Source organism: Tripterygium wilfordii, chromosome 7, assembly GCF_013401445.1.
Source record: "Tripterygium wilfordii isolate XIE 37 chromosome 7, ASM1340144v1, whole genome shotgun sequence".
Taxonomy (NCBI): Eukaryota; Viridiplantae; Streptophyta; class Magnoliopsida; order Celastrales; family Celastraceae; genus Tripterygium; species Tripterygium wilfordii.
The window spans coordinates 5,626,091-5,650,233 of record NC_052238.1 but is presented as its reverse complement, the minus strand read 5'-3'; the positions used below and the strand labels follow the sequence as shown (position 1 = coordinate 5,650,233).

At 37.4% G+C, this 24,143-nt stretch overlaps 4 protein-coding genes and 1 pseudogene across 11 annotated transcripts; 3 read left to right on the top strand and 2 right to left on the bottom strand.

The window, feature by feature from the left end:
• Positions 1-159: 159 nt before the first annotated feature.
• On the bottom strand, positions 160-5,995 carry LOC120001833 (coatomer subunit beta-1-like). Of its 2 annotated transcripts, none has more exons than XM_038850316.1 (6): positions 5,769-5,995; positions 2,659-4,717; positions 1,658-2,167; positions 1,361-1,446; positions 578-824; positions 160-457 (listed from the first exon to the last, which is right to left on the bottom strand). In XM_038850316.1, the coding sequence occupies exons 2-5, from the start codon at positions 4,702-4,704 to the stop codon at positions 620-622; spliced, it is 2,847 nt and encodes a 948-aa protein (XP_038706244.1). In that variant the 5' UTR covers positions 4,705-4,717; positions 5,769-5,995; the 3' UTR covers positions 160-457; positions 578-619. The 2 variants fall into 2 exon arrangements, with proteins under 2 accessions (XP_038706244.1, XP_038706245.1); XM_038850317.1 differs by having other exon boundaries at positions 5,803-5,995.
• A 2,412-nt stretch (positions 5,996-8,407) lies between these two features.
• Positions 8,408-10,767, top strand: LOC120001341 (F-box/FBD/LRR-repeat protein At1g13570-like). Its single transcript, XM_038849613.1, has 4 exons — positions 8,408-8,529; positions 9,096-9,962; positions 10,050-10,208; positions 10,298-10,767. The coding sequence occupies exons 1-4, from the start codon at positions 8,518-8,520 to the stop codon at positions 10,595-10,597; spliced, it is 1,338 nt and encodes a 445-aa protein (XP_038705541.1). The 5' UTR covers positions 8,408-8,517; the 3' UTR covers positions 10,598-10,767.
• A 2,028-nt stretch (positions 10,768-12,795) lies between these two features.
• LOC120002515 lies at positions 12,796-15,725 on the top strand (annotated as a pseudogene).
• Positions 15,726-15,913: 188 nt separating this feature from the next.
• LOC120001355 (serine carboxypeptidase-like 47) lies at positions 15,914-19,238 on the top strand. 7 transcript variants are annotated; one of them, XM_038849633.1, is made up of 9 exons: positions 15,914-16,062; positions 16,847-17,021; positions 17,124-17,292; positions 17,391-17,510; positions 17,590-17,733; positions 17,811-18,173; positions 18,277-18,538; positions 18,649-18,782; positions 18,865-19,238. In XM_038849633.1, the coding sequence occupies exons 3-9, from the start codon at positions 17,125-17,127 to the stop codon at positions 18,982-18,984; spliced, it is 1,311 nt and encodes a 436-aa protein (XP_038705561.1). In that variant the 5' UTR covers positions 15,914-16,062; positions 16,847-17,021; position 17,124; the 3' UTR covers positions 18,985-19,238. The 7 variants fall into 7 exon arrangements, with proteins under 7 accessions (XP_038705561.1, XP_038705560.1, XP_038705564.1 ...); XM_038849632.1 differs by having other exon boundaries at positions 15,933-16,062; positions 16,855-17,021; XM_038849636.1 differs by having other exon boundaries at positions 15,953-16,118; positions 16,855-17,021.
• Positions 19,239-19,391: 153 nt separating this feature from the next.
• Positions 19,392-22,503, bottom strand: LOC120001357 (S-adenosylmethionine decarboxylase proenzyme-like). Its single transcript, XM_038849638.1, has 4 exons — positions 22,354-22,503; positions 22,196-22,256; positions 21,249-21,397; positions 19,392-20,940 (listed from the first exon to the last, which is right to left on the bottom strand). Exon 4 carries the CDS (start codon positions 20,650-20,652, stop codon positions 19,585-19,587), a length of 1,068 nt encoding a protein of 355 aa, XP_038705566.1. The 5' UTR covers positions 20,653-20,940; positions 21,249-21,397; positions 22,196-22,256; positions 22,354-22,503; the 3' UTR covers positions 19,392-19,584.
• Positions 22,504-24,143: the final 1,640 nt, after the last annotated feature.

Here is a 24,143-nt window from a genome sequence, read left to right as displayed (position 1 = left end):
TGATAATCTATGAACTATAGTTGGCAATTCTCTGTTTTATTATCATTACTTCTCTCTGTCCATAAACTCTTATGTGTTTTATCACAAATATGCAGGTAGCACTTCGTGTCAAGGCTGCTATTTTAGTCTGAAATCCAAAACCAGCCATAAGCATCAGAATTAAAACCAGAAATGGACATCAAAATTGAAGTTGCCGCGTCATTCAAACATAAACATCTGAGTGTTACCAATAACATGCTCAACAAAGCTTACATTCAATGGTGGTATAAGAAAATTAAAGCAAAATACTGTTTTAAACAAAGTCAAAATGTAGGAATCCGATGATCCTTCTATGCGCTTTTAACTGTAAAAGAATCCCTGCAACTACACCAAGGCCATCTCCACAATGTCACTACCTGCTTTAGGTAAAGAGTGATCTTCAAAATGCCAGCAATCTCTCAATTTAAACATGAGGAACCTGCATTAGTTTCGAAGCGAGAAATATAAAAACCTATAAACAAATCTGCATTGAGGATGATGTATGATGTGCAATTGAAACGCAAACAATGAGCCAATGAAAGGAAAGGCAATTACTTACCTTTATGGTAAAGAATAATAAAATGAAGCTGTGATTTCGGTATCAACTGCTTCCCTTTTGTTTTAGAGTTATCTTGTCACCGAGACTTAAAGCAATACCCTGGGTTTTGCTTCTTATCCTGATATACCCGTTCAACTTCCCATCCACCTGTTTCTCAATACTGACATTTACCAAGGCATCCTCGCCAAAGACACTCTTCGCATAGAGGTTAGCTGCAAGGAATCCACACTCACCATCTAGGGCGGACCTGAAGTTTAACCCAGCCAACAAGAATAGGAAGAGAAGTTGATCACTTTTAAGTACAAATGCGCACAAAGATCAAAAGATTAAGACCAGCTTCAAGATTTAATCTGTTTATAAAAAGAAAGTCAAGAAGGAAACTGAATTGAAGGCCACAAACAAATACAATTGTGATGTGTGCCTTCATTATCTATTGTTCATATACGGCCAGAATCCCTGAATCACGCAATTGTTAACATCCGGCCACAATTATTCTCAAACCCCCAACTTGCATCAGTAGTGGGCCTCCTATGGTGCCAACCACCGAGATTGAAGCCTAAAAAGTACTTAACAAGTTTGTAAGTGTAATGCAACATTTTTTAACCAAAACTCTGACACATGGTCCAATATCAAGTGGTTTCTTACGTTTACAAATTAGTTAACTGTGAAGAATGCATTGACGAGAGCTTGAATTAGACTTCATGAATAATATCCGCCCTTTCAGTTTAGAATGAAATAGGTCATTGAAGGACAAAGCAACCCAGAAAACAATTAAAAACTTACGGTGCTGTTAGACACTTCATGTTTGTGGATTTAATAATATGGCCAAGGAATTCTTTCTCATCCTGAATTACAGTGTTAACGGCAACCTGCAACACAAAATAGATAACTAGAAGTTAGAAACCAAGATGCCAACAAATGCAAAATAAAATCACAATGATCATTTGAACACAGGGAAGTTAAAAATGAGAAGCACTCATGTAAAAAGAAAAGAAATTAAGACAAATTAAAGATCAATTGCATGTAGATGGAAATGGAACAAAACATCATATAACATAACTCAAATTATAAAATAAATACCTTGTTTTCCCACTCAAACTCTGCCCACATGGTTCTGAAAGCTGCATCACTGCAAACGGCAGGAGAGATATAGTCCATAATATCAATATGGATGTCATTGAGAACAACAACTGTTCGCTCGTGCACATTTGAAGTCTCATAGACAATATTTCCAAAAATGACTCCAGTCTCAGTTGAAGACACCTTGATGTTGGCCTTTATTTGCTTGCTTGATTCGGGAGCAAGGGTGTAATTCTGTGGACGCTCAACGAGTTTCAGATCTCCCATTGTTGCTAATTCCAAACATAAATTCTGGAGTGTTTCCTTGGTTCTATTGATAACAGTGACATCTAACACTATGTCATAGTGATGCACTGTTACATAAGCTTCAGCATATACGGGGTCACTGAACCCGGTGAGCTGCAGGATGCGGTTAAGCTTATTTGCATCATCCCCATCCTTGACAAACTCTCCAGTCGCACGCTTTAAATCATCTTGAACCTCATCTTCCAACTCCAGCTGACTCATACCCTGGAATTTAATTACAAATTAGTCAATAGCATGACACAATTTTAGAACAAAAATTCAAGACAGATCAAAAGGGAACCTCCATGGAAACCATGGTCCACTGGTTGCCCTTGAACTGTTGGTTCCAGGTTCACATCCCCCTCCCCACGAAAAGAAAAAAATAAGCAAACATGCAAAATTAATTTGGGCATGCAAGGAAGACTGAATTAAAGGAAGGGAAAGGAAATGCCTAATTACTGAATGAAGTGAATAAGATGGTGAAGTATCAACAGGTACTGATATTATGATCTATGATAAAGCAAAAAGGATCATGTGCAGATAAGGCCACCCACAGGGGGCAGGTGGGCTGGGTGAAGAAAAATAAATTGAGTTATATAGCATAGTTTGGAAAATAAATTACACTTTAATATGAAAGCAACAAAATGTATTTCTAAAGAAATAGGAGTTCCACAAGGTTCACAATCCACTTCTAAACAATTAAATATATTTCTTACCTTCCTGCTCTTTAAATGGTAGAAATCAATAAGGTCGTCCGGTTGAGCATAAGAAACTTGAGCCTTCGCCTTTAATTCCTCAGTTTCACGTAACTGCTTTTCTGATAGCATCTTTACAAAACTCTGGCGGCAAGACTGCAACCATATTTTCCTAATCTCATCGCCGGTGTTGCATAGAAGTCGGATGCACAGGACAATCCTATCATAGGAGTCATTATCAATAGGGTGCGGAAGAACTGGAGATTGACCTAATTGCAGCATGGAGGCCATGATCAGCAGTGCCTGAGAGGTTGCTTTATTTACTTCAACTTTTGAAGGCTGCACCTCTTCCAATCTCAGTAAAAGTTTTGTCAAAGTGCACGACACAACTGCCCCCAGGAAAAAATCGCCAGTTAGAAGAAGGGATCTCAAATTCCCAGAAGCCAAGGACCCCTGAACAATAGTAGGAGGGGAGAAAGCACTTTCAGAGGCAGCACTTTGTGTAGCATAAGTCCCATCAGCAAGAATAGCTGGCCTTCTAGAAGAAACAGCCATGGAATTCACAGGCTGAACCTTTTTTGTAGAATCAGTAGCTTCCCCTTCTTCTGACATGGAGAAAAAGGGTAACTCCCCAAGACACTGCTTAATAGTTGCTAGGCCACTTTCAACTTCTGAAAGGGACAAGCAATGCTCTCCGATTATCCAAAGAGCACAAGAGCAAACCCGGGCAGCTCGAATTTGGTAGAAAGTGTCCAGCAACCTTGTTATTATGGAAACCCTCAATTTAGAGTTGGTTTCAATAATCTCTCGGACAAAAACGGCCACATCAACAGCTGAAGCGACATTGCTATCTCCCAAGAAATCCATCAAAATATGAACAACTGTGCTTGCAACTTCAGGGAACTTAATTGCACAGGAATGAATCGCTTGAATCAACATCTGCCGATATTCACCATTCTTCTCAAGCTCTCCACTCTGAGTCTTAACCACTTCCTTCTTTAGCGTGAGGACGACTTCATTAATGTTCCGAGGAGTTATCAACTCAAGAACAATATCAAGTGTCTTTCTCCTGATGTCAAGATTAGGGCTGGAGAGTTCCCTAAGCACATCCATTATCATATCAACCATAATCTCTCTATGGGAAGACTTGAGCTCATTCAGCCGATCAAGCACAATAAGCTTCACATTGTTATCACTCTGAGAATGGAGAAGCTGACAATATGTGTTAGCAGCAGCTCTTATAGCTGTAGGGGCCGATGAAAGAGAGACAAGTGTACCAGCACATTCGTAAATTACTGCACTTGATGGGGCATTCAACAAAGAAATGATGATTTTAATATACTTCCCCTTCTCTCCCCGATTTGTTCTGCACACTTTCCGAATTAACTCCAACACAACCATTTGAAGCAATTCACCCCATTCAGCTACCCTGTCAACATGAGTCAAGAGGTAGTTGATAGCTCGATCCTGGGCACAATTAAAGAGCATGAGAAATGCATTCCTCTTGGCTGATTGATCCTGCTCTGTTGAAAGAACTTTCTCAATCATTTCAGGCGCATCTACCAAAATCTGTTCACCTTGAGGAAGCTTATATATAGACATCACAGCTAATATAGCACTCCTTCTGATATAAGGATGTCGATGCTCCAAGTTTTGCAAAACTGAAGGGATTAACGGTTCAATTATTTCTGTCTCATTCAGGCGGCAAAGAAACCTCAATGTCACCCCACGAATATATTCATTTGGATGTTGTAAATTGTTCCTCAAATTTTGGCATATCAGGATCATTTCAGGTAAGACTCTCCCCTTGGAGTCGGTTTTCTCAATGATCTCCAAGTAATTGAGCAAAAGCTTTTGGACAGTGTGATCATCAGAAGGTAAAACATACCTAACTATCGTGATGAAAAGCTGAGGTAATGTTTCACCATTCAGTAACAACATAATTGCCTTTTTCATTGCATCAATCTTTGCAGGCACATCATTGCCTTCAAGAGCTTCCTTGATTTCATTTGCAATAGCTGGTGTTCCTTTGTCAAAGTGAATGAGTAGTGGACAAGATTTCTCCATTCTTGCTGGGTTGCTGGTGTTACATGTGATTTTATCAAGTCAATGACGCATTAACAAGATAATCATATCACAAGAAGTACAACTTGCGAATAAAAGTAGAAAGAAAATACATAATTCTGATGAAAATAGATAAACAAAACAACATAATCCTTCATATAACCTTACAACTTCAGAATATACCATACACCTTACAAGTCAATATTTATAATATATCATACATGCATCAACTTTGTTTAGCATATGAGAAAAAGAAGGAAAACCGAATGGCTTTACATATAGTATTGTGAATTTAGATAGTAACTGTCCCTGCATCCTCAGTCCTCACTCCTCACCATCTCTAGTCCCTGGGCTAAACATCGTGGGTCTTACAGTTCAAAAATTACCATACCATCACTTCTGACATTTTTGCTATAAGAATCATAGGTGTAAAGAAATAAAAACAATTATATATTCGGCATGCCTAACCGATCCCATGCATTAGGAAGTCAGAATGACCAGTTACCCCGACGTGCCAGGGTATCACATTAACATTGCCCCACATTAACATTGCCCGCTCTAAGTCAAGAAACAATGGAAATGTTTGTAAGACAATGCACGTCCAATTCTACACTGCTAAGTGCTAACAAAATGAGATCAACCATTAAAGCGAACAAGCAAAACCATCCTAACTTCAGATCCTCATTATTACTAAACAGACACATTATGGATCTGCACAATCACTAGCAAAAGGTAAGAACTCAAAACACACACACATTATAGATCTGCACAATCACCAGCAAAATGTAGGAACTGAAAATACTTCTAACAATTACGCTGTTTCCTCGCAATAGATTTAAATTATCCAATTTCAGACCAGAGAAAATCGAAACTGAAACTATACAACATACAGCTTCCCAACCAATCCAACCTACAAATGTTAATTGCTTTAAAATGTTATGTTCTCGGCATCGTAGTTTACATACGAGACGCACCAAATACCAACCCCTAAAATTTTTATGTACATGATCCAGAACGGCGGTTATAGATCAGACATACGGAAGAAGTGTATCGGGATCGCTCGATACCTGAATGGCGCGTAGATCTAACAAAGCAGCTCACCTTTTCCCTCGCAATACCGCCGAAAAGCTTGAAAAGGAAGAGAACTCTCCGATCTGTGAATCGATGCCCCAAAATCTGTGGAGCACAGAGAGAGGTTGGAGGAGTCTATGGCGAAAGCGAAGAAGTGGATCGGAGGTCTGATATTCGTTACTGATGGTTAGATTTGGAAAGGTGGATCTCTACTCGTCAACATGAGGAAATGGTTCTCATCTGTAGTGGGTCAGCCATCATAAGCCATGTATAAAAGCCCATATATAAAAGGCCCACTCGAAAAAGGGCTATTTAACAAGCATATTGTTTGAACTAGAAAAGAAAAACCTATACTTGGAAAAAAAAGGGGGACCAAAGATGCAAGGGGTTATATTGTAGCATGAATTAACTCTTAGCCTACTTGGTTAGGAGAAAACTTTTCCTTTTTGGAGGTTTTAGGTTCAAGTTTTGGAGGTTTTAGGTTCAAGTTTGTGAGCCTGTACATAAAATTCTGGACCTATCATAAAGGTTGATATAATGGATTTCTTCAATAAATTTCACAAGGAATGCGACTTTCATTGAGTCATTGAACCCACTTTTATCACCTTGATTGTAAAAAAAACTAATGTTCATTACATAAGAGACTTTAGACCCATTAGTTTGCTTGGTAACAATGATTAGCAAAGGTCTTTGCCAAAAGATTAAGAAAAGTTCTGGGAGATATCATCAACAATGCTCAACATGCGTAAATAGAACCTATACAGGTTCTTGATGCTTTCTTGATAGCAAACGAGATCGTGGATCATTACTGTAAGCTCAAGATATTTGGTATTATGTGCAAGCTTGATATGGAGAAAGCGTTCGACAATATGAACTGGAATTTTCTATTCAAAGGTCTCGAGAGAAGAGTTTTGGATCAAAATAGATCTCATGGATCATAAAGTGTGTGACTTATGCATCCTTTCCTATTTTAGTAAATCGTATTACAATTGACTTCTTTCATTCCTCCAAGGGGGTTAGGCAGGGTGACCTTTTATCGCCCTTCGTATGGATATCTTGAGTTTTATGCTGAATGGAACAATCTCAAATGATCAGCTTGATGGGGTCAAAATCAACAGTAGTCAAATTCGGTCTTAATCTCAAATCTTGTGTACACTGATGATACATTGTGTTTTTGTAGAGGAAGTGTGGATTAAGTTGTCAACCTTTGTGCCATCCTGTTAGGCTTTGAAGTTATCCGAGTTTGAGGTAAACTTGAGCAAAAATAAGATCATTCCTTTGAGTGCTAAATATAAAGACCAAAATATTTGGAATCCCTTGATAGCAAACTTCAACAAAAAACTTTCAAGTTGGAGGAGAAATTGTCTCTCAAAAACTAGGAGGTTGACACTTATTAAAAAAAGGCTATCTAACCTCCCTGTTTATATATGTTGTCTACTCTCCCCATCTCATTCTCCATTGTGGGTAGAATCGAATAAATCATGTACAGATTTCTAAGGGATGATTCTATGGAGAATAGGAAAGTGCACTTTGTAAATTGGAACCGTGTCAAGCTCCCAAAAGAGACTGGAGGCCTTGGGATCAAATGTATGATCACTTTTAACAAGGCTTTACTTGGTAAATGGTAAGGTTTGCCATCAACAAATATCACTTGGGCGAAAAGTAATTGCTTGTATGTATGGCACAGATAACAGTGGTTGGTCCATACAGCAGAACAGTGATTTACAAAGGAGGGACTATTCTCTGGTGAATAGATGTCAGTCTTTGTAAGCCAAGTATGGAATCAATTAGCCATCTTTTCTTTGTATTTCCGGCGGTCTACAAAAATTTGGACAAATGCTATGATGATATTTTACATTTCTTAGGTCTCAAGCTCTTTAAGTGGACAAGAAATTAATGGCTTGAAAGTCTAAAAGCGGGGACAAACATGAAAAGAGCTTCATTCAATTGGTTTTCAATGTCTGTTACGTGGATGATTTGACTTGAAAGGAATAATAGATTCTTCAACAATAAGGAATCCTCCATACACCTTCATAGATAGCTGATTTGATTGTCTTAGGTTTTGGACCTTTGGTGTTCATCTTTTTTGAGAATATTTTTGATCATATGAATCTCTTCGCCTTATAAGCTCGGCTCATCGGCAGTCCTAAATTCTAATCGGTCTGATGTTCCAGTCAACTATGTGAAAGTAGCAGCATATAGACCTTTTTTTTTGTTGGAAGGTCTATGACTGGGAACAAACCCAACCAGCAAACACACCAACACACCTTCTCTTCGCACAGGTAAGACGAAGGAAACAAACCAAGACAGGAAAACACCAAGCAGAAGCCACAACCAGAGAAGCGCAGGAGACAAAAACTAGCTTAAGGGTGTCCTAGGAATCCAAACCGGCACCCAATTCTGAATTCTTTGTGCCTAAACCACCAGAACCAAGTTAGAGTCGCTCAATTTATCTTTCTTTTTTTTAAAAAAAAAAATATAGTTACATTTTAAGAAATAAATGTTTCCACGTAGGACACTAAAGTTCTTAATCTAAAATCATGTAAGACTAGAAAGGAAATTAAAATAATTTTATAATTAATTAATTAAATTATAGTAAAATTATTAAACTAAAATAATTCAGTGATTGATAAATCCGACGGTTCCGAGTTGGATAGGGACACTCTTCAAGAAAGAAGAGAAAGCGGACAAGGAGGCCGAGAACAAAGAGGGACTTCGATCAATGCTTCATCGTGAGGCTTTATCATGGTGTTAATGGTATTACTACGTCTTTATTACTTGTTTTTGGTTATTTGTTTGTGTATTAATCGCCAATCACAAGCCTTTGAAGTTCATTAGATATGTGAATCAAGTTTATGTTTTTGATGTTCGATTCCCTTGCTTTGCGCTTCAGTAGTTTTTTTGCAATTGGGTTAGGTTCTGTATAGAATCTGTGAGCTATTTGAACAAAATCCATAATTTTGATTGAGAAAGATAAGTTCTTGAAAGCAGCATGTCATATAGGTCTTGGAAAATTGCAGATTTTACACGAAAGGGTCTTTCTTTGTGTTCCAGATCAATGTCTTTGATAACTATATATGCCAATTTCATGGTGTAATTTGCCTTGAGAGGAATTTTGGTGTATTTTAACTGGGAAAGTCTTCTGAGGGGCGTAAAACATTTCAGTTTTATGTGGGGATTGGGGGAAAACTCAATTTAGGTTTAGTTAATTCTGGTAATGGCTTGATGTTTTTAAATGAATTATACATGTATACATTCTTTTTGTTTTGAAAATACACCAAGTCTTTTTGTTTTGAAAATATTGGGTTGATTTTGATTTGTAGTCGGGCAATTCAAATCTTCATTATCGTCGGAAAAGGATGCGTGCTTCTTGTCTGTCAGCTTCAGATATAATCAGTGACTTACCAGGCAACATTATAGATAACATCCTGACATGCTTGCCAATTCGAGATGCTGTCAGGACTAGTATTTTGTCTAGGAAATGGAGATTTAAGTGGCGAGATCTTTCGCAACTTGTGTTTGACTACAACTTCAGAAAAAGATCAGCTGGAAGAGCATCACTCTCAAAAAGTGAAATCGCTTTTAGGATTTATCAAGTCCTCTTACTTCATCGCGGATCAATAAATAAATTTGATCTGTCAATTCCGGAGCTGGATAGCTGTCATCAGATAAATCATGTGATAAATTTCTTGACTGCAAAGAATGTTCAGGATTTCACTCTCTGTGTCTCAGATCATGACTATTATGAATTGCCTTCAACTCTGTTTTCATGTATGCATCTGAGGCATTTAAACCTATACTCTTGCATGTTCAAACCTCCACATGCATTCCAGGGGCTTAGCAACCTCATTAGTCTTGAACTCGATGATGTCTATATAATTGATGCCAATGCTTTTAATAATTTCATATCAAAATGCCCTCAACTTCAACAACTAAAGCTGGACAATGCAGCTGACATTGGTCACCTTGAGATTGATGCTCCCAATCTCAAGTTCTTTTGCTTCTCTGGCACTTTTAAGCCTATTTCTTTCAAAAATGCCCCCCTTCTCGCGACTGTTAGTATCCAATGTGTTGATAATGGGAATGTAAAGTACAGAAAGTGGAAGAGGAGGGGAAACTCTAATGCAGTTGAGGTTTTGGGTTGTCTACCCGCTATAAAGAAACTTTTTGTTAGCTGCAGCTTTCTGAAGGTAAGCTAACTTCTTTACTCCTTTTTTTTTCCCCATATGGTTTGCAAACCATGAATCTTATTTAGTTGTTCTGCCATTTGGTTGAAGTACTTGTCTGTAGGCAATATACCATTGAGGCTCCCGACTACTCTCAACCGCCTGAAATCTCTGGAGCTGCCTGAAATATATTTCAATTCCATTGATGACGTCCGGTTTGCACTTTGCTTGATTAAAAGCTCTCCTAATCTGAAGAAGCTTAAAATTGAGGTCAGATATTGCTTCATTATGTAACTGCTTTTTATGCTGTGTGCCTTGGAAAGTTATGTTAATGTTGGCCTTATACTCATTATCTGCAGCTTTTCCAAAGCGTGGATGATAATATAGATCCCATACTCCAACTTTTGGAAGCTCAATTCTGCCGTGGAGACTATACCTTTAATCGGCTTCGAGAACTGAGGATGGAATGCTTCAGAGGTGCAATTACTGAATTGAAGTTTCTCGAACTCTTATTAGCCAAATCGTTGACGCTTGAAAATATATACATTAAACCACCTTTTGGAACTGAACCTCGCAAATCATTAAAGATTTTGAAGGAGGTAACTCAACTTGAACGAGCATCGCCAAGGGCAAAGATTATGTACGTGGAATTTTGGTGATTCTAACGATCTTGATGAAGACATAATAGTGTTTCCAAAGAGTAAAAAGCCATCCTTTTCACTGCATTTTTTGAACTCGTTGCCAAAACATTTATTTCTATTTTAAATATGTAAGAGAATTTGTTGTCTTTTGTTTGTTGCTATTTCCTTATATAGAGAAATCATTTACACCCTGTGGTCTTTTCCTCAAGCATCCTACGGTGGTCGCCCCTAATACGTGATAAATAAACTGTTGGCCATGCTTGCCTGAGGGTTTGGGCTGGTTGAGGAGGGTTCAGAAGGCTTCCCTCCTGCCAAGAATAAGCTTATAGTAATTCCTTGTGCACCTTCTTTTTCCAACAGATGAGCCGAATCTGCTGCCCTTATTGGGCTAGAAGTGTTGAAGGACGTTAGAGATGTTGGTTTACCTCGGAGCGGAGTATTTCTAAGTGAGATTCTTTCGGCCTCCAAACCCAGGCGTTGCTGCATTTCATTCTCGGCCATCAGACGTCTAATTAAGCATAAACTAATACGCAATTAATTAATTAATTAATATCAGCAGCTAATGGCATAGAAGCTAGACGGCGTCGTTCCACTGGAATGCAGAATAAAACTATTAGGTACCTCAATTTCAAATTGCCGATTCCCAGTCATTCAAAGACAACACAACACAGCCCCAGTTTGTGAGTGTGTAGGGTTGGGGACGAAACCTTCAAATTCGAGTAGTCAACAACAGAACAGAGCTCAAGAGAGGAGTCGTCAAAGCTTCATAGCTAGCCTCATCAAGGTATTGTGTTTCGAGGTTACCTTATAGTGTAAATGCGATCGATGATCAAAGTCTTCATAATCATCGAAAAGAATTTGTGCTTGTTAGTCTGATGTAATAAGTGACCTACCCAGCTGCATCATGATTCATAGATAACATCCTTTCATGCTTGCCAATACGACATGCGGATGCGGTGAGGACAAGTTTTTTTGTCTAGGAAATGGCTATATCTTTACCCTACTTGTGTGTCGACGAAAAGTTGTTGCCACGCCAAACGTCAGCGTAATAGTCGCGGTTTAATATTGTGAATTTCATTATTGTCCATTTTGAGTTATTCGATTCCCGTGAATATATTGGACTTGCACGGTTTTGTGTTGGTGGACTTGGCTTATTAACCCATCGATCGATAGGGTTGGAGTCAAGATTTTAGACAAGGGGAACAAAAAAATTGTGCACGAGTTTAGAGGCAACGCTCTCGAAATTTTTTTTAGGACGAAGACTTATTTTTATAAACCCACAACTCACTCGTCATCGTCATTTGACTTATTTTATCAGTTTGTTGTATTTGAGACTTGAGTGTTGAGAGTCGAGAGAGAAAGGCTAGAGAGCAATTGAGCAAGGGTAAGTGGGTTTAGGTTTTTGGTTTTTGTGGATTTTGCAGAGAGGTCAAAGTGAGTTTTAAGGGTATGTTTAACGGATTTAGAACAAAAGAAATTTAATGAGATGGATTTGAAAAATATATATTTTTTAAAAGGAGAATATCGATAAATGGAATCCCTGATAATCTGACATGTTAATTAGGCAAAAAAGAAAATAAAAAATAAAAATCACTCCATATGTTTTTTGTTTTAACAAAAATTCTCTACAATGATAGGAATTCTTTAAAGAGTACCATCAATTTGCTAAAAATGATTATATGCTGGACATTATGCTCCTCCTCTTGCTTCTAAAATCCTTGAAGAAAGCAAAAAGCAATTGAGAATTCGCATAAACCTGAAGGTATTTGTTTGCTTCTATCCATAAGTTCTAACGATTTTACAGTATTACATTTTCTTAACTTTGTTGTTTTATAGGGACTTGTCATTGGTAAATCCTGGAATTAAATACCCAGAACAACTATCTTATGCTTTGGATGAAAATTTAATTGAAAATTCTTAGATTAAGGCTATTGTTCAAAATTGTAAAGCTTCTATAAAAATTTGTGGTGTGTGCTTTTTAATCTTCTTATGCTTTCCATTTCCATCTTTGTTTTGACATATTTATTTGGTAAATTAAAGAACACAAACAATCTCACAATTGACTAAATTAATCAAGACTATTATAATGTAAAAGATGCTTGCTTTTTTTTTTCTTCTTCGTCTCTTAAAGACTGATGGTGGAGTTGCTTGTGTTGATGCATACTATGATTGCATTTCCATACTGGAGGAGCTTGTAAAAGTTACAGAAAATATCAATGCAAGAAGGAAAAAAAAAGAAGAGCCTGACCATTATTAGGGTTGGCAAAAATTTAGTTCTGACTAGAGGGGAAAGGTAATTGAGCCAGCCTTGTATATTTTTTTCCCTTCTGAATTTATATTATTTTTATACCAACTTGAATATTGAAGATTTTGATGTTTCTATCGAGGGATTGCTATATTTGTTAATTTTTAGGATGTTTTACTTCTTCTTTGAATCACGGACCAACAAGAGTCACCCAGTTGTGATTTGGTTGGCTGGAGGGCCTGGATGCGGTAGTGAAATAGCATTGTTTTATGAAAATGGTCCTTTCCATATCAAGAAAAACTTATCTCTTGTTTGGAATGAGTATGGCTGGGACAAGGTGATATGTCTTAAAATAATTGTCTCGCTGTCTTGTTTTAGTCTTTCTAGAGTATTTCCCTCTTAAGTATATCAAATTTTAATTATTTTGCAATATAGGTATCGAACCTTCTATACGTTGATCAACCTACCGGAACAGGCTTTAGCTATTCGACAAATGATAGTGATTTAAGAAAAAATCAAAACGATGTCACCAATGATTTGTATGACTTTTTACAGGTTGCCTTTTAGCTTATTGTATTCATTTTTTACTCTTGAACTGTATTTGATTCTTATTTTTTTCTCTATAATAATAGGATTTCTTTACGGAGTATCGTGAATTTGATAAACATGATTTTTTTTATAACTGGAGAATCATATGCTGGGCATTATGCTCCTGCTCTTGCTTCTAAAATTCTTCAAGAAAACAAAGACGAAAGGAGAATATACGTACACCTGAAGGTATTTATTTGCTATCCATAGGTTCTAAATTCTAATGATTTTTCAGTATTATATTTTTTAACTTTGTTGTTTTACAGGGAATTGCCATTGGTAATGGATTGATAAATCCTGGAATTCAATACCCAGAACAACTATCTTATGCTTTGGATGAAAATTTAATTGAAAGTTCTGATTACTTACGGATTTATAAGAATGTTGTTCGAAATTGTAAAGCATCTATAGACATATGTGGTGTGTGCTTTTTAATCTTCTTATGCTTTACATTTCCATCTTTGTTTTGGCATATTTATTTGGTAAATTAAAGAACACCAAATATCTCATAATTGACTAAACTAATCAAGACTACTAAAATGTTAAAGATACTTGTTTTTTTTTTCTTCTTCTTTTTGTCTATTAGAGACTGATGGTGGAGTTGCTTGTCTTGAGGCATTTTATGATTGCATGACCATAATGAAGGAGATTCTAAAAGTTACTGAAAATATCAATGTAAGAAAAAAAACAGCCTGACTATTATTAGGGGTGGCAAAAAATCAATATCGGGTCAGTTCTAGGTCAGACAACAGCACATATTTATAAATTATTTACATGTTTAGACCCTAATCCGGATTAGATTTCGGATGTACTTAATTGACCAAACCCAGATTGTTTTTAATACGGACAATAACCTAATCCGGATTAGAGTTCAAACAAATAAATCAGACAAGATTTCTGTGTGTTGGACCCTAACATTGTTTTAAACCGGACAATAATTTTGTGTTTGGACTCAGCTATCGGACATATAACTTATGTCCAAACTTGGTTTAATTCGGGTCGGACAAATTCGATCATCCGAACCAGACAGAATTTTGTCACCCCTAACTATTATACACTTGCGTATATTTTTTTTTTTTGAAGAAAAATTGAAAAACTTTAAGCATAATATATTTGAAATTTGCAGTATTACAATATTCGGGAAGACTGTGTGGGCCCCCTATGCTATGACTACTCAAACATGGAGAAACTAATGAATGACGAATCAATAAAGAAATCCCTGGGAGTAGGTGCAGATATACACTTTGTTCCATGTAGCTCTACCATATTAGACAACATGAAGGGGGATTTCATGATAAATTATGAAGTAGGAATACCTGCACTACTTAAGAATGGAATCAAGATTCTTATTTATGCTGGAGATCAAGATCTTTTGTGCAATTGGAAAGGTAAGCCTCCTCCAACGAAAGAGCCAAGGATTAAGCTCGAGCAGCTTGTAGGGTAAATGATTGATTTTCTATTATTTGGTCTCTTTGTGTTGGATTAGGAAACTTGAAGTGGGTCCGTGGAATGAAATGGGATGGCGATGAAATCTTCAAAGGATTAAAACCTGTTGATTTTTTTGTCGATGGGGACAAAGTAGGGGAGTTAAGAAGTCACAAAAATCTGTCTTTTATTAAGGTTAATAATTATTGTCACAATTTGTGTAAATGAGTGCAATTTTGGTAGACAAATTTTAATCTAACTTGATTTGTGCCGCAGGTAAATGAAGCTGGTCACATGGTGTGATGGATCAACCAAATGCAGCTCTGCAAATGATAGATTCCTGGATGCAAAACCGTCTTTCAGTACACCTCTCGAAGTAAACATGGTTTTTCTTTTTTCATAGTAAGTTGTGATAGTGCTGCCATGTAAATTAAAAACTGTGTCTTTATATAAAGTAGTTAAAAAACAAAATTTGTTGGTTAGATTGGAACACATTACGCATCAATAGAAATGTGTAGAGTATTCTACGGATCTAGAAATTTGGATATTAGTGATTGTTCTTTTAATGATATTGATTTTCAGCAAAATAGCAAGTGATATATATCTCCTAATTGAAGAATTAACAGCAACAGGAACTTGGGGTTTCCATTGATAGCGTATCATTGTATCTCATTCGGGAAACAAATGATGCGGGCTTGTAGCAATGTGGGAATTTTCTGAGGGACTTGTGCTTTACATTTATGCTGAGAAATTTTCCACTTTTAACTGTTGTGATAGAAAGCGATGATGGCGACTATATCATGTTTATCACGACTCTGGTCATTGCAATGCAGGAGTTTTATGCACGAGAATTGTTTATCTTTTTTTATTCATGAGATGTTTATGTTCTTAAAAGTATAGTTGCTGGTGGGTGGAAATGATGAAATGCATTGTTTATATGAAAAGCCACCGCAATCCTGATGCAGTGGGCTTATGTGCTTATGTTTTTAAAGCCAATTTGAGAATGAAAATCGGTTGCAATTCGGTTTGGTTAGTACTCCAGGCCCAGGCCCAGGCCCAGGCCCAGGAAGTTTAGCAGTCTCCATCACACAAGAGGGGAGTCGGGCGTGGAAGGGGAAGCTTGGATAAATATCTTGGTAAAGTTTAGTTCTTCTTAGTTTCTTCTCGGTTCTCTACCCTTCGAGCTGCATCAAGAGTCCATCGGTATTGGGGGTCTTCCCCGTTGGTTCGTAATTTCCTTCCTCTCTTGATTTTGCATCTCCTCGTTATGGTATTTCGAGGGTTAGTATCTATGGATATGTACGTATTTGCTGGAGTTGATTCCTTGTTTTGAACAATTGGAAGTTATATAGTGTTGGCCCTTAGTACCATGGTGTGAGTTATAGTTGGCTTGGTCTTACTGCTACTGAGTTCTTGTTGGAGTGCCTTATATCTGTTACTAAACTCTGCTATTTCGAATCCCTGGTTCCAGCTTGCTGGCTTGATAGTCAGTTCCTACGGGGACTGCGCCATGATCACACTGTTGATTTACCTTATTTGTTTCATGTTGGTTTAGTGGTTATTCTTCACGACTTCCATCTTTTAATAAAAATCAGCGGTTAAATCCGTTCGATCGGCTGTCCTCTAATGGAATTTTCTGATACTGTGATTAGGCCAAAAGAACAGAACAAACGAAATTACTTCACACGTTTTGTGTTTGCTTTGAGAAACTATCCAAAGGCAGTCACGCCAAGAAAAACTGGACTGAATTGATGCCAACAGTTTCGCATTTTCATTCTTCACATGCAGACCAAATGCTTCGGTGGCCTCAAAGAAATTCCATTCATTAATTTATTAATTAAACATCGAAATCAACAAATTATGTCGAAATCCACCAGCTAATAGCATCTTTAAATTGTTGTAGCTAGGCAGGCAAACCAGAAATCTGTCAACAACAATGGCATTGGCATCACAATTTTCTCATATCTTCCCTTTTCTGTTCCTTTTTCACTTGTTCTTGACTACGCAAGAACTACAGAGGCTCGAATTGTTTTCGGAAGCTGATATCAACATTACCAATAATGCTCATCCAAGGCTAGTTCAGAAGCGACTGCGGCTTCCTTTTGCTGTTGATTCTGGCCCTCCTGTAGAAGAACGTGGTCATTATGCTGGCTACTATCATCTTCCTCATACTAGAGGAGCAAGGTAATTGAGCCAGCCTTTCTGGATTTTGTTATTTTATACCAACTTGAATATCAAGGATTTTGATGTTTCCATTGAGGAATTGCTATATATGTTGATTTTTAGGATGTTTTACTTCTTCTTTGAATCACGGACCAACAAGAATGACCCAGTTGTGATTTGGTTGGCTGGAGGGCCTGGATGCGGTGGTGAAATAGCATTGTTTTATGAAAATGGTCCTTTCCATTTTGCAAAAAACTTGTCTCTTGTTTGGAATAAGTATGGCTGGGACAAGGTGCTATGTCTTAAAATAATTGTCTCCCCGTCTTGTTTTAGTCCTTTTAGAGTATTTCCCTCTTAAGTATATCAAATGCTAATTATTTTGCAATATAGGTGTCGAACCTTCTATACGTTGATCAACCTATCGGAACAGGCTTTAGCTATACAACAAATGATAGTGATTTAAGAAAAAATCAAAACGATGTCACCAATGATTTGTATGACTTTTTACAGGTTGACGTTTTAGCTTATTGTATTCTTTTTTTTCGCTTGAATTGTATTTGATTCTTTTTTTCTCTCTCTATAATAATAGGATTTCTTTACGGAGTATCGTGAATTTGATAAACATGATTTTTTTATAACTGGAGAATCATATGCTGGGCATTACGCTCCTGCTCTTGCTTCTAAAATTCTTCAAGAAAACAAAGACAAAAGGAGAATATACATACACCTGAAGGTATTTATTTGCTATCCATAGGTTCTAAATTCTAATGATTTTACAGTATTATATTTTTTAACTTTGTTGTTTTACAGGGAATTGCCATTGGTAATGGATTGATAAATCCTGGAATTCAATACCCAGAACAACTATCTTATGCTTTGAGTCAAACTTTAATTATTGATGGTAGTTCTGATTACTTACGGATTAGGGGTATTGTTAGAAAATGTAAACTTTCTTTAAAAACTTGCGGTGCGTATTCTTTTAATCTTCTTTATGTTTTCCGTTTATTTTTGGTGTTCTTTAGTCAAGACTATTATTTGTTTGGTATTTATACCCTGCAGCCTGTTTCTTTCTTTTTAGATGCTGATGGTGATCATGTTAGATGTCTTCTTGCTGCATATGATGTTTGCAGTAAAATAATGGATGAGATTCTAAGTGTTACTGGAAATATCAATGTAAGAAACTTTTTAAAAAAACAAGAAAAAAAAAAGCATGACTATACGTTATTTCTTAAGAAAAATTGGAAGACTTTGAGCATAATATATTTGAAATTTGAAGTATTACGATATTCGGAAAGACTGTGAAGGCCGCTTATGCTATGACTTCTCAAACATGGAGAAACTAATGAATGATGAATCAATAAAGAAATCCCTGGGAGTAGGTGCAGATATACACTTTGTTTCATGCAACTCTACCGTATCAGACAACATGAAGGGGGATTTCATGAAGAATTATCAAGTAGGAATACCTGCACTACTTGAAAATGGGATCAAGATTCTTATTTATGCGGGAGATAAAGATGTTTTGTGCAATTGGCAAGGTAAGCAAGCCTCCACACGAAAGACCAAAGGCTTAAGCTCGACTGCTCGAGCTTTTAGGGTAAATGATTATAATTTCACATATTATTTGGTCTCTTTTCTGTTGGATTAGGAAACTTGAAGTGGGTCCTTGGAATGAAATGGTATGGCGACAAAATTTTCAAAGCATTAAGACCTGTTGATTTTTTTGTCGATGGAGACAAAGTAGGCGAGTTAAGAACTCACAAACATCTGTCTTTTGTTAAGGTTAATAATTGGTCTCACAGTTTGTGTAAATGAGTGCATGCTTAGTTGATAAATTAATATTCTAACTTGATTGTACCTTTAGATAAATAAAGCTGGTCACTTGGTACCGATGGATCAACCAAAGGCAGCTCTACAAATGATAGAAACCTGGATGCAAGACCGTCTTTCAGTAAGTAAACACGTTTTTTTTTCTTCTTCATAGATATTTTCCGACTGATGATGGCTTTTGCAAAGTACCTCCAGCTCTGTTTTTCTGTATTAAAACTAATAAAAAAAAAAGTATCTGTCGTATTGTAAATTCAAGCTTCCACATGAATTCAAGGGGGTTTAGCAAGCTCATAAGTGTTCAGCTCCTTGTCTCCATTGCTGCTACTACTTTTCACGCTTTAATTTCCAAATGCCCTCTTATTGAACGAATAAAGGAGTTTCCCAATATACCGGTTCTGTTCATTGCTATTCGGAGGTTTTGCTCTGTGAGGCCAAAACTTCAGTGATGTGCAGGAAAATCTGGCTCTGGGTTTGATTGTTTGCACTATGCAGATTGTTGAGGGTAATATTGAAGTTGCTGTCATTTGACAACACATGACAGCAAGCATTGGAGCTGAAAACTACAACAAAGAACGGAAGATTAACATATTATTAGCAATAGAGTTTCAGCATACAAGGCCAATCTCTTCAAAAGAAACGAAATAACACGACAGCCAAAGGCAAATACTGCCTCCAGCGACAATAAAGAACACAGACAATCATGCCAAAGACAGCAATGATTACTTTATTGGATTAAAACGACAAAGGAAACAAACTAATCCTCTTCCTCCTCGCCACAGCAGCATTTCAGAGTCGATCTAGGAGACCCACAGTCCCCAATCCTAGCAAACTTTTGGTAGACAATGGAACCACCCATTCCAAGTTCTTCATGGCTCCTCTCTCCACAACAATATCCCTTCACTTCTAGACTGCAGTTCCTCACAAATTGCTGACCTGCGAGATCTGTATGCACAGCAATGGAGAACTCGCTTGGACTGAAGCATGCCAAAACCCTATCAACCAACTGGTTCAGGTTCACAATTTTTGGATTGTATCCCACAGTTTCAAAGCTTGCGTAACTGAAACCATCTTCTGGGGTCACATGAATTGTAGAAATTGCAGCTCCTTCAACAGAATTCATGGAATAGCCACAAGGATCAAACTCAAAATCACAGATCTTTGACCCTGGAAGAATTTTTCTAATACCAGATTCAACAGTCATTGTCGCAGCTGAGCCTGACTCGGATTTGTAAAAGACACGAGATTTTTCCCTATCCAAGCCAGTCATGCACATCTCCAGTGTGTAAACAGCATAATTATAGTCCATTGCCTCTGCAGATGCAGAGTAGACATGCCATTTCTGTGGTTTATCCAACCCACCCAACACATAAGCCATGCTGCCCAAACCAAGCTTGTTGAAATAACTATCAAGGATAGCTACTTCTTCAGAGAAATTACGATGAGGATATGGTTGAGCGCCAGGGAAATTAAAACTCCCACGAGTATATTTCACAGACCTCACAGAAAGTTCGAGCGTGTCTGCCAACTTCAATATGGGTGGGATTGAGAGGAGTAGCCTTGTAGTCCCACAGGTTTTGATGATGATTTTGTAAGGATAAACAAAGAGGCTAGATTCCGATAGGACATAGGAGTCAACATGGTCATTTGACAATGAAGAAACTATAGTGCACTCAGCTGGTCCTAGAATCTCATCCAACTGGGACCTGGACAGACGTCGAAGTCCTTTTCCTTCAGGATCAACAAAAATACTAGGCTCAGAAAAAGAAATTTCTAGCCTTTTCTCATAACCTTCAAAACCAATTGCCGAGGATTCTACAGCCATGTTGAAAACAAATTGACTGGAACTTCTAGGATATCACAGCAACAAAGTAGCAATGGCAAAGAAATCCAAGTCGCAAGCAAGCTCAATATGCAAGGAGGTCACAATTGCAAGATATGAGAGTTGTGAGAGATAGTGAGGGGAGAGATAAAAGGGAAAGGGAGAGTGAGGAAGAGGACGCAATACTCGAAAAAGGAAATCAAACTAACTGAAAGAAAAAAAAAAAGCTTAGTAACCACACTAAGTGGTGAGATGGCTAGCTAGAGAATATCAGGATGGCTTGCGAGCGCACTGCAAAGATATAAGACAACATAAAGAATATGTTAAAATTATGTCATCTTGCAAGAATTCCTATAGAATAACACATAAAAGCATATAATTATAATGCTAAAAATCCTAGAGTAATGGTACAGCCCCACAAATATTGTCCCCCACTTTAACCCCCAATCCATGTGAAACGTGGGATACCATTGATTGTAAACACAGATGTAGGTCACCCTAAACATCCAACCGGCCAGCTGAATGGGGTTTAAAATGGGGGTAAAAAAAAAATGGGGGGACAAAGCATTTTCCAATATACTATTGGGAAAGACACTCACGTTGGAGTAGGCAGCAGATCTGAATTTCTTGATTCCACCGTTGGGTCGAATGTCTTCAATGCTATAACCAAGGGGCGCCTCGTAGAATCTACTGCTAGACGTCTTTTTCCCGCCTTTAGACTCCATTAGATTAGAACATTCAGTCCTAGCTGCACAAATTCTCAAGCAGAAAATCAAATATTAGAGTGGCTGCTAACAGACAAGATGTAAATTAGTATATCAACATTGAGGATTTGTCCAGAATAATTACAGCATAACAGCTAAAGGTCTCATAAACATAAGTTTGAAGAGAAATTTAACACATTACATGTATAACCACCACACGCAATCAATTATAAACATCTGCATGTGCTCACAACAAACACAACATGAGATAAAACAAAATACATGCCATCTCCTGCTGTAGTTTGATCTCCGAAACATAAGAAAACTAGGATATAAGGTGAAGAAAAATAAATTTCACAACTAATAAAATTATACAACTGCATAAATGTTTATATTATAACTAAAAAATAACAAGGTTTAAAAAAGGCTTGGATCTGCAAATCCAATCAGATCTAACCCCAACCAACCCAGATCTCAATCATAACATCTGCTCAGGTTAACTCCTTACAAGAGCAAATGAAAGGAACTCAGATCTCGCAAAGATAAAATCAATTCATGTTAAAATTCTATTTAGAAAAACGCAACAAAAGAAATTAACATATATCGCTTGTATCACAAGCAAACAAAAACAATAAACACAATAAAGATGGTATATACAACACAAAGTATCAGCAACAAACATTAGTTCAAACAACTCTCACATAAATCCGCATTATGAGCAACAAGAATAATCCATCACGATCACAAACGTTTAAGAAAGAAATAACCCTAACCTCGCTTAATTAAAACTAAACAATACACAATGCAAAAAAAAAAGAGAATCGGGGAGTAACAGCACTTACAGATCTAAAAATTCTAAACCCTTACTCCAGAAAACCAGACGTTTAATCTTCCCAGCAAAGCCTAGAGACATCGTAAATCCAAATCAGAATCAGAATCAACACTTACAACAAACTAAAATACAAGACGATAACGAGAAAAATGCCGGATGAGCACTCACACAAATTCTGTGATCAAGCGATTTGCATAAAAGATTCAACAGAACTCCGAGTAATCGAGAGGAATCGATTATATGCGTGAACGATTCGTGGGTGGCTCTGAGAGTATTTTGTTGTTTTAAATAGGCGTCGTGTTCTAGGGCCAGCTATTGTAGAACGAGTATGTGATGTCACCACAATAGCTAGAATTACCGTCTTGTCCCTCCACTCCTTACTTACTCGGAAATTTCCGTTGCTCAATCATCTGGAGTCTGGAGTGGAAGTCCTTTGGAGTTTCGACAGGAATATTAATTATAAATTATTAAAATTTGGTATTTTTCAGAGCCAGTAAAACGTAAGGGTAAATATTAATTATAAAATTATTAAAATTTGGGTTTTTGTCAGAGCCACTGAAACGTAAGGGTAATATAGAGATTTAGCTTTTGCATGCAGAACTTTGAATGGTGGAGAAAGGGCAAGGGAAAAAATCTTTCATTATTGTAGAAAAGGACAAAATAAATAAAGATAAGGTTGTTTTTTTTTTTTTATGGCAAATAAAGATATGGTTGTGACATGAATTGATAATGATAAGATTTTGAAGGTAGGGCCTGCATGAAGAGTGACCACTCTCTTTCTTTTCAATTATTTAGCTAACCAATAATTTATCAATCCCGAGTAGCTGAATTCACGAGTTGGATCGTATATAATCACCAACCCCAAGTTTCTTGTCTCATCCCCTTGTCTAATTGAAAAAAACAACCAATAATTTAAATCTTGTTTGGTATTACTTCCACGGATTATGAAAACAAAAACATAAAATATAAAATTAATCATAAAAATATAAATTTGACCACCTGTTTGGTTACGTATTTAAAACAAAAAAATCAAAACATAAAAATGATTCAATATGAGATAGTCATGCGAGCTGTCGTGAAGTTCTACTATTGATTCAAAGAAAAAATCAATGCTCGAAGTTCGGACCAAGCCCGACAAGACCCCGAAGCCTGCCCCGAGCCCGTAGATCACCCCGGGGTCGGGTCGACCCCGACGACTGTCCCAGGCCCGTAGCCCACCCGACCCAAAGATCTTCTCAAGACAAACCAGACCCTAATGATGTTCTCGGGACAAACCCGACCTGAAACCCGTCGCGGGATCGACCAACCCCAAAGACTGTCCCGGGACCAACCCAACCCTGAAACCCACCCCAAGACCAACCCTACCCCAGAGACCTCGCGGACCCGAAGATCATCCCATGATACACCAGACCTGGAATCCCCGCCCAAACCCATAGCCAGGCCTAGGATCAACTTGAGCCGGAAACTCGACCTGGCTAGAAATTTGGCCCGGGACAAACCCACGCCCAAAGCCCGGGTCGAACCCAACCCAAAAATGAGGTAAAGGTCGGTACACATGTCATGTGAGAGAGAAAGGAGGTCATCATATGTGTGGTGTTTTAAAAACTGTTGTAGGTTTTCATAAAAAACGAAAAAAAAAAAAAAAAAAAAACAAACAAACACTATTTTTAATTCCTGTTTTCTTTTTTTTTGAAAACCAAAACAGAAAATAAAAAACAGTGGTGATACCAAACAAGACCTTAGCTCGTTTGCTCATGTTTGTGTGTTCATTAATAACAGTTGGGTGTTAAACTAGTTGGTGGATTTTTTTAGGGTCAAACTGTTTCGACTTGGGACATCTTCAGTTCAATTCTCACTAAGAACAATACATTTGTGATCACGTTTTGTATTTTGGCTCAACTTTCTTATTGTCACGTGAAAAACACATTTTGCTGCTTACTTACGGCTGTCTATGAGTC